This window comes from Mesoplodon mirus, assembly GCF_964341445.2.
Source record: "Mesoplodon mirus genome assembly, chromosome: 12".
In the NCBI taxonomy this organism is placed as follows: domain Eukaryota; kingdom Metazoa; phylum Chordata; class Mammalia; order Artiodactyla; family Ziphiidae; genus Mesoplodon; species Mesoplodon mirus.
The window spans coordinates 39255113-39264737 of record NC_138988.1 but is presented as its reverse complement, the minus strand read 5'-3'; the positions used below and the strand labels follow the sequence as shown (position 1 = coordinate 39264737).

At 57.0% G+C, this 9625-nt stretch overlaps 2 protein-coding genes across 4 annotated transcripts; one reads left to right on the top strand and one right to left on the bottom strand.

Moving 5' to 3' along the window:
- The first annotated feature begins 2877 nt into the window (after positions 1 to 2877).
- NDUFAF3 (NADH:ubiquinone oxidoreductase complex assembly factor 3) lies at positions 2878 to 4055 on the top strand. The gene is made up of 5 exons (XM_082638669.1): positions 2878 to 2993; positions 3080 to 3272; positions 3440 to 3506; positions 3601 to 3701; positions 3780 to 4055. The coding sequence occupies exons 1-5, from the start codon at positions 2917 to 2919 to the stop codon at positions 3894 to 3896; spliced, it is 555 nt and encodes a 184-aa protein (XP_082494795.1). The 5' UTR covers positions 2878 to 2916; the 3' UTR covers positions 3897 to 4055.
- Positions 4056 to 4643: 588 nt separating this feature from the next.
- On the bottom strand, positions 4644 to 9565 carry IMPDH2 (inosine monophosphate dehydrogenase 2). 3 transcript variants are annotated; one of them, XM_082638666.1, is made up of 15 exons: positions 9403 to 9565; positions 8918 to 8966; positions 8600 to 8701; positions 8413 to 8487; positions 7865 to 8071; positions 7273 to 7360; positions 7000 to 7199; positions 6825 to 6915; positions 6630 to 6725; positions 6273 to 6344; positions 5468 to 5611; positions 5237 to 5381; positions 4999 to 5142; positions 4834 to 4917; positions 4644 to 4731 (listed from the first exon to the last, which is right to left on the bottom strand). In XM_082638666.1, the coding sequence occupies exons 1-15, from the start codon at positions 9498 to 9500 to the stop codon at positions 4710 to 4712; spliced, it is 1617 nt and encodes a 538-aa protein (XP_082494792.1). In that variant the 5' UTR covers positions 9501 to 9565; the 3' UTR covers positions 4644 to 4709. The 3 variants fall into 3 exon arrangements, with proteins under 3 accessions (XP_082494792.1, XP_082494793.1, XP_082494794.1); XM_082638667.1 differs by having other exon boundaries at positions 8600 to 8674; XM_082638668.1 differs by lacking the exon at positions 6273 to 6344.
- Between the last annotated feature and the right edge of the window lie 60 nt (positions 9566 to 9625).

Here is a 9625-nt window from a genome sequence, read left to right as displayed (position 1 = left end):
CAGTAGCAACCAGGGAAAGAACCTAAGTCTTACATTTATGTATTTGTGATAACGTTTCATTTCCTCCATTTACACATGATCAAAACGGCAAAAGTCCCAAGTGGATTCTCACTGAAATAGGGCGGCTAACATTAAAGCCACTTTCATGACCTACTGAAAAAGTCACATTTTTAAGAGAATTTGTGTTCTCCAGTTTCGGGTTATTTGCAAGCATTCCCTCCTTTGACATATGGGTTGTCTTTATTCCTAATAAATGCCCACTGATAGAATTGACGGTTTTCTCCTCTTGAATCTTGAGTAATTAGAACCATCATGATGGTTTCCAGAAGCTCTTAATGCTTCTCCTTGAACCTGGTGTACTTTAACAAGGATCCTCCCACTTCCTGGTTTAGGCAACCAGCCATTGTGGGTCAAATAAACAATGTGACCACGAGAAGACCCAGCTTAAGAACAGTTCTCTGAGCACCCCACTCCTCTACCAGTGAGAATGCACTTTCCTCTGTCCCACCAGGGCTCCTGAATGTCTTCACTTCACTGTAACTTAGATAACCCTTTCCTCTTTTCTTTTTTTTTTTTTTTTTTCTTTTTGCGGTATGCGGGCCTCTCACTGCTGTGGCCTCCCCCGTTGCGGAGCACAGGCTCCGGACGCGCAGGCCCAGCGGCCATGGCTCACGGGCCCAGCCGCTCCGCGGCATATGGGATCCTCCCAGACCGGGGCACGAACCCGTATCCCCTGCATCGGCAGGCGGACTCTCAACCACTGCGCCACCAGGGAGGCCCTCCTCTTTTCTTTAATGGGGATTGAACCTAACGCAGTAGAGCGCTGTGCAGCAGATCACTGGCAAACCCCTGATCTCCGCCCTGGAGCAGTGAGAATAACCAGAGCTCAGAAGGGAGAGAAGCCTAGGCGCAGGAAGAGCTTGGCAAGGCCCCTTTCTGGGCTAGGGCTGCAAGGCCCTGCTGGGAAGTGCCGAAAGAGCACTGGGCGGACACGACATTCCCGATGGCTTCTTGGGTGCCCACTCAACGGGAGTGATCGTGTCATTCCAAAGCGCTTTCCATGCGTCACGCGCACGACCCGGGGACAGCTGCTAACAGGGTTGGGGGCCCGGAGGCGGAGCTGGGGACTTCAGCTACTCTGGGTGCATGAAGATGGTTGGGGGTGGTTTTACCCCAGGAAGTGAAAGGCTATCTTTAGCGAGCTGCGGGCTGGGGCTGCCCTGTGGGACTCACCGCCATTTGCAGCCCTATCCGGAGGCCCTGGGTCCTCCCTCCCTTGCCAGTGGTACCTCGGGCTCCAGAGATGGCCACCGCCTCGGCTCTCCGACGTCTACGCCTGTCACTTCTAGCCTGAGGGCGCACCTGAGAGAGGGACGGAAACCAGAGCGACCCAATAAAGTATGTCTGGGGATCAGGGGCTAGCCCATTCCATCTGGGTCAGGACGCTGCTCAGGCAGGAGAGCAGGGAACGAAATCCAAGTGCAGCTGGAATGCTCTGGAGACAACAGCTGCTTTTGGGATTCCGTTGCCCGCTGTCCAGCCGTGGGGGGGGGGGTTGAGGGGGTTATCCCTAGCCCTAGGGCCAGATCAAAACCCCCCACTCCCAGTCAGCGGACTCAGGAGGTGAAACCAAGTCTAGTGGGAACGAGCCGCTCACCTAGGCCCCCAAACAATATGGGTGGTGGGGGCCTTCCCCGGGACCAGGTCCCGATCGGATTAGATCCGCGGGGTAGGATTAGTCCTGTTGGTCTCATGCAGTCAGGGCCACTGCAGTGACGGTGGCGGGGCGGGCTTCGGGATCAGCCAAGAGGGAAGCGCGCCCGTGGGATCGGAGGGGAAGTAAACCCTCCTCGGGGACACCCCGGCACCCGGGACCCTTTGTCCGGTGACGCTGCCAGTGCCCGGAGCGCTAGGGGCCCAGTGGGCCCGCACGGCAGCGACGGAACTCCCGGAAATCCATTGCGACCGTCCTCGGTTGTGTCGAGCCTCCCGCCAGCCCGGTCCCGAGGGTGGCAGACGCGGCAACGTGCCCCTGAGGCCAACACACGGTGGGCACGCGGAGATGCCAGAACCTGCGCGGGCGCCAGCGATTCTCATGCCAGTAGGCCTTCTGATTCGGCTCAAGACGGGGCGCAAGGAATTCTCGGGACGTAAGCGAAGTGAGCGAGGACAGGGCGATGCTCCAGCCGCTGTCTAGTTCAACGTCTGGTCCGGTTTAGGCCCGGTCGGCCACAGAGCACCTAGAAATACCCTACCAAGGCGTCCCCTTCCGCTTGCTCTGGCCGCAGATTTGGAGCCATTTTAAGGCGAAACCAACCAGCCACGCCCCCTCGCGCTCTGGAGAGGCCAATCCATGCTCAACCACGCCCCGTGCGACTCGCGGCCGCGGCGCCAACGGTCGCGCTTGTGACGGTTAGGGAGGGGCGGGACTCGGGGGATAACCGAGGGAAACTTGAGCTGCCCACCCCGCCCTCGGAACCCGACTCTCTAAAGCCGGGATTAGCGGCTTGGGGCTGACGCCACGCCCTGGCCAGGTGTGCGGGAGTCGAACAGGTGCTCGGCCGCCCCGCCCCGGGCCCCGGGAGGCCGGAGTAATGGCTGAGAGCCGGGGGCCAGGCCGCGGCTGGGGCCCAGGCAGTGTCCTGAGGCCAGCCACGCCACCAGGTGTCCGGCTCCCCCAGGACAGCCTGTGGGGGTCTGGGGAGGGGCGGACGGCAGGTGCTGACACCGGAGCCGCGCTGGGGGACGCGCCCTCATGGGACCGAGGCCCCTGGCCCGCTCCCTCCTCTCTCCCGCGCTGGGCCGGCCGAGCTGCGCGGTGCCCTCCGCGACGCTGGGGGCGCTGTAGCCGCGCTAGGCTTGGTGACGCCACGACCCCGCTGTGCCTGCGCCAGCTTCCCTGCACGTCGGTCCGCAATGGCCGCCGCGTTCGTGCTACGGAGTCTGTACCGAGCGCGGCTCGCCCTTCGCTGTCCGCCCGCGCAGCTGCCATGGTGAGCCCGGACCCAGCGTCCCGGACCACCCGCTCCTACGGCCGGCGATTCCCGGCCCCCTAGACCCTGACCATACATCTCCGCAGGGCCCCGCGGCGTGGGCATCGGCTCACGCCGGCGGATGACGAACTGTACCAGCGGACGCGCATCTCTCTGCTGCAGCGCGAGTCCCCGCACGATATGTACATCGACAGCTACAACAGCCGCGGCTTCACGGTCAACGGAAATCGCGTACTTGGGCCCTGTGCGCTACTCCCACACTCGGTGGTGCAGTGGAACGTGAGCCTTTCCCTGCAGTGAGGAAACCGAGGGCCAGAGTCACAGGCCTGCCCCCTGATTCCGTCCCTGGCACACCTGGCTTTTCTTTTGCCCCGCACTGGAGCAAGTAGAGGGTCTCTGGGGAAACCTAGGTGGACTTGTATTTAACTTGTCTCCTCCCCACACAGGTAGGTTCTCACCAGGACATCACCGAGGAAAGCTTCTCTCTCTTTTGGATGCTGGAGCCCCGAATAGGTATTGGAGGAGGGGAGGGCTGAACTGCTGAGCCCCAGAAAGCCACCCTCTAGACAGACCTGGTTGTAGACTAGCCATGTCTGTCCTTCCCTAGAGATTGTTGTGGTGGGCACTGGAGACCGGACTGAGCGGCTGCACTCCCACTTGCTGCGAGCCATGAGGCAGCGGGGCATCGCTGTGGAAGTGCAGGACACAGTATGTCTGGGACTTGGGAATGCGGAGGGGAGCCCAAGCCTAGCACTAGCCCAGCTGATGCTGGCTTTCTCTTTGCAGCCCAATGCCTGTGCCACTTTCAACTTCCTGTGTCATGAAGGCCGAGTGACAGGAGCTGCTCTCATTCCCCCACCTGGTGGGGCTGCACTCACATCTCTGGCCCAAGCTGCAGAATGAACCACCAGGAACTTACCTGACCCGTCCAGGAGGGCCCTAGCACCTTTTGCAGAATGCAGTGGTTCCCAAAGCTTTCGCTAACCCCTCCCCCTTTGTCACTGTAACACTTGTCTTGTTTGCCAGCAAATTAATAATTTAACCCACTCCTCTGATTTTGTACTAGGTGTGTTGCTGGCCAGGAGTTGCTGGCTCAGTGAGTTCTTGGAGGGGGTTGTGAAGGAACCAAGGGGTCATCTATTTGTCTACACTGCTTGGCCTCAGAGGCCAGGAGACAGTATAGGCACCTGTTCTAAGCCATATATCTATCTACTTGCTGACATGCAGATTTGAGGGAACCTCTGTGTTTTCTCCACGAGGTCCTTTTAGAGATTCAAGTTAGAGGATATGTATGTGGGCCTCAACCTGATCCCATGGTGGCCAAACTTTGGGCTAGCAGGAGGCCCCGATCCCATGGTGGCCAAACTTTGGGCTAGCAGGAGGCCCCTTGGATGCCAGTCCAAAGCCCCATGGACTGTTCTGTGACCCTTCCTAAGCAGCCACAGGCAATTTCTGAGACCAAACCCTTGGGTCTGAGCTGCCTTTTGAGATGCCTCAGGAGGGGCTTTTTGAATCTAGTACTACCCCCCACTTCCAGTTCCTTGAAGCATCCTTATCTCGGGGCATGAGGCTTTCTCTGGAAATGAAGGTGCTTTGTTTTTGTGTATCTGTGATGGTGGCAGCTGCAGAGCCCCACCTACTTGTTGACCTCAAAGATCAGGCAACACTTTTTTTTCAAACTTTTATTGAAAAACCGAGGGTGTGCTGTATCCCTTTTCAGAAAAGACGCTTCTCATACCTGTTGGCAGAAGGACCAGCTGTGAGGTGAGGGCAGGAGCATGGAGGCATGGAAGAGACCTCCACCCCAAGGACAGAGGAGTGGAGAGGGCTGGTCACTTACGAATGGAGGCTGTGGACACCACCTTCCACCTGAGCTGAGGATGTTCTCTTCTCAAACTTGAGCTCTCCAGAATACATCATGGCTCTGAAGAGAGGCAGAAGTCAGATGTGGGTAGCTGGCCCTGGACCAGGCCCTCTACCCAATGTCCCAGCTCCCTAAGCTTACCGGACTTGGGTCAAACTCTTGGCACCAATGTCCTGGCAGGAGTGCTGGATGCCGGCAATCAGGTAGGGAACAAATTTGTGGATGGATCCTTTATCCTGCACAGCCCCAGACACCCCCTGGGCCACTTTGATTTTATCAGCTTCACTGCAGGGAGAGGCAGGAAATACAGGCAAAGTCGAAACATGGATGCCGCTGCCAGTGCAGGGTTAGCGTAGGGCAACTGACCTGCCTGTCCCACCTGAAATATCGGTTCTGGCTGCTGAGATGCTTGTCCATGGCATCGAGAGAACCCATACCACGATATTTCTTTAGCCGGATCCCATCAGAGAAGAAATACTCGCCAGGGGCTTCAGTGGTAGCAGCCAGGAGGGAGCCCATCATAACTATGGACAGAAGGAATGCTGGGGGAAGACCCTGAGTGGCATTAGGGAAGGAGACCCCCCTAGGCTCCCCGAATGTTGGGCCTCACCTGTGGAGGCCCCAAGGGCCAAAGCTTTGGCAATATGGCCCACATTTTGGATTCCTCCATCAGCGATGACAGGAACACCAAAGCGCCGTGCATATTCTGACACCTTGTACACTGCTGTTGCTTGGGGCCGCCCACAGGCTAGCACTGTTGAGACATGGAGGAACACATTGGGGTGGCGTTAGTGGGGACAGGCAAGAGGCTCTGTGGCCACAAATCAGCACCCAGGAGCTCTCAGTTACACCTGCACCAGGACTGCAGCCTGGTAGAGAAAGAGTCTTGTCTGGGATGGCTGCTGCCCCATCAGCCTTAAACAGTACAAATAGCTGTGATGGCCCCCACTCACCCTTGGCATGTGCGCGTGCATTATGTGCATGGCCCAGGGCAGCCTCAGGCACATGCAGTCAGCAGCCGGGATAGCCCCGCCCAATTGATATCAGGTGGGGTAGGGGTCACCGTGCAGTTAGTACCCAGAGACCCACCCCTTGCTCCCTGCATGGTGGGCAGCTCAGGCAAGATCAGGGCAGTGGTGTGGAAGGAAGAGAGGACCCCAGAGTTGGGTCCTTAAGCTGTGCCTACTGCAGGAGATGTGGGCAGAGCAGGGCCTACCTGGTGGAGGTCCTGCCCTACAAACACCCCAGGAAGAGGAGGGAGCTGTGTTCTTGAGCAGCTCCCAAAACCATGGTCTGTCATTCAGTTTGCCCTGCCCACCCGTCAGCACCACAAACCCCGGGAGCTACAGCTACAGTCAACCAAGCAGCCGGGCAGTGGGCAGCTGGGCCGGGCCAGTGGACCGGGCCGGACTTACTATAGCAGCCCGTGACAGTAGAAGGGCATTTGGGGCTGTGGGACTTTATGTCTGGAGGGATCTTGGGAGCCGCTAAATAAAACAAACAGACCAGAGTTTAGAGAGGGCAGGGAGCAGGAGCGGGGAGGCCAGGCTAGGCGAGGGGTGGGGTGGGGGGAGTGGCAGGTGAAGACTGACGAGAGCTCGTCTTACTTCCAGCATGTTGCCCGTCCAAGAGGCCTGTTTGGCCCTGGGGCTGCCCCTACTGGAGGACTCAATGTAGTTCCCGTAAGAGAGCTTGGCTCCAGGGCATGTGGGGCTAAGGGCCCTGCTAAAGCCAGGTCTCTGAGGGCCTTGCCAAAACGTCTTTGTAATTACCTTCTTGAGTGATGCAGATGGAGCCACTGCCCATTCCCACCCGCAGGGCATCTACACCAGCATCTATGAGGTTCTTGGCCTGAGCAGCTGTGACCACTGCAGAGAGGAGCAGGAAAAGGCTCACGTGAAGGTCTATGTGGGAGCCTAGCTCCCCCACTCTCGCCCCACATCCTTCAGTGCCCAGTCTTGTCTCACCATTGCCTCCAATGACTTGGAGACTGGGGTATTTCTCTTTGATGTACTTGATCATGTTGATCTGGAAGATGGAGTTTCCCTGGGAAGAGTCCTGAGACAGGAAGGTAGTCCCAATGAGACTGTGGTATGACAGCTGCTCCTACCACCACCCCACCTTGCCTGTGCAGCAGCTCACCAAAACCACCACGTCCACACCAGCCTGGGCTAGCAAGTCCAGCCGATACTTGTCATCCTCATGAGTGCCAATGGCTGCTCCACACAGCAGCTGCTTCTTGGCATCTTTGGAGGCCAGTGGGTAATCTCGGTTTTTCTTCAGGTCTGTCCGGGCAATGATGGCCACCAGCTCATCATCTTCATTTACAATGGGTAACTTTCCTGGGGGCAGGGCAGGACATAAATCAGGACCTTGGTCTTTGGTTCCAGAACCCTTCCTACCTCTAGGACTCACCCTTCTTGCTGCGCTGCAGAATTTCATTTGCTTCCTTCAATGTGATGCCTGCAGGGGCTACCACCAAGTCTTCCCTCTTTGTCATGATCTAGAAGAGAGGGGAGTTGTGAGGAATGGCAGTAGGAGATCAGGCCTCCCAACAGACCCTGCCCTAACTCAGGGGTGAGGTTCCAAAGACCACCATGTTTACACACCTGCACCCAGACTACCCTCAAGTAAACCCAACAGTCTGCAACAATCTAGTGGCAAGAGTGAGAATTTAGTAGAAAGGACATCAGGTACATGGAGCACGTTGTGGAGAAAGAGCCACACTGGAGAAATGACAAGAGGAAGCTGAAGTTGGTCCTTGAGCACAGCCCCCACTCTGGGTGTGGCAAAAAGTTTGGGTATGCTGGCAAACATTTGGGCAGATTGAAAGCCTTTGGTGGGGAAGGGATGCAGGAACCCCATGAAAGGGTCAGAAACTTAGCCGGGTGTTCATCTTTCCTGGACAGCAGAGGCCCTCAGAGTTGCCATTCAGACAACAGAACAGAAGCTTTTATCTTTAGCCTGGGCTGTCAGAGTTTGCCTGTGCTCTGTCAGTGGCACCCACCTCTCCCAAAAACCGGTCATGCTCCTCCTCCTTGAGAAAATCAATGTCCCTCGAGGAGATGATGCCCACCAGGCGGCTCCCCATCCGGCCTGTGTCAGTGATGGGGATACCACAGAAGCCATGCCGGGCCTTGGCTTCAAAGACATCCCGCACTCGATCCTTGGGACTGAGGACAACAGGGTCCGTGATGAATCCCTGTTCATATTTCTGGAAGGGATGGTGAGAAAGGGCACTTCTGAACCACTTTCATCAGACTTTTGGTCTGAAGCCTGGGATCCGTTGCAACTCCCCCTTTGGCAGTGCCACAGGATCAAATCACACAAACACTTCAAACCCAGAGCTAGGAGACATGAGTGAACTGCAGGCACTGTCCACCTGGCCCTCTTCTGTTGCTTTAAGACACAGGGTCTCAGGCTCTTCTCAGGAATTGAACCCCCACAGTGGGAAAGAAAGGATCCTAAATCAGGAGAATAATTCCCCCACTCCCACCCCACTCCACCTCAGTGCAATTCCCAGGAGCTCTTGACAGTGATCTTTTCCCTTCTGACCTTCACTTTACGAACTTCATTGGCCTGGAATTCTGGTGTACAGTTGTGGTGGATGAAGCCAATACCACCTGTAAGCTGCAGGATACACAGAAAATGGGAAAAGTGACAAGAAGAGTGGCATGATTGTATGCCTGTGGGAAACAGAGATGGGGCCCCTGCTTCTGCCCTCACATGCCACAGTGCTCACCGCCATTGCTATGGCCATCCCAGCCTCTGTGACTGTGTCCATGGGTGAGGAAACAAGTGGGGTCTTCAGAGTGATCTTTTTAGTCAGAGCAGAGGTCAGGTCCTAAAGAAATAAAGCCAACTAATGTGCAAAAGCACCTCATATACCTCAGGGCGGTGCCATGTTCCCCGCAAAATAGGTGCTCTGTATGACCTGCATGCCAGTAAGACCATTCCATAGCATCCACCCCCAAAAGCAATCTACTGAGATAGCCGAGAGGGGACAGCAGCACTTTTATCCAACCTTGATACTTAGGATCCAATTCCTGTCCATACTCACCACTTGGTCTGCAGTGAAATCGATGTACCCGGGGAGAATGAGAAAGTCACTAGAGGGGAGGGGAATTGGGAGTAAGGATCAGGCTTATGGCAGCCTGAGACGCCATCCTCATAAATCATCTCTTAAGGCGTTCCGGCAGAGAGGGAAATGACCTAGCCCGAGTATCACAGGAAAGGCAGAGAACAAGGTAGAGATGGAGACAGCGGACCTTTTCTGCCACCTAGCTGTCATCAGCGCCTCTGGCATCCTGACAACTCCATGTGCCCAGAGAACGGAGTTTCTAACCTGGAAATCTCAGGCACTACCAAGATGCCTCCTCCATCCCGCCCGCTTCAGACCTGTCAAACTGAACCTGAGATGGGTGGGGAGTTTCCGGAACCTGTCCCCCACACCCGAGCCAAGCGGGCTCAATGGAAGCCCCACCCGGCCTCCCAACCCTGCGCGCCGCTCCTCTCCTGGCCCAGGTGAGCCCGCTAGGCCCGCACTTGTAGGTGAGGCCGTCCCCACAGTTGAACAGCTGCTGTGCCGTGAGCCCGTCGTCCGGCACGTAGGACGTGCCCCCGCTAATCAGGTAGTCGGCCATGGCTAGCGCGGGGCAAGGCCGCGCGTCTCCGAAGACGTCGCCGCAGAGGCCTCCGCCTTCTGGGCCGCGCCAATATAAACCCGCCGATATCGTCACCGCGCCCAGCGCGTCGCCGACGTCAGGAC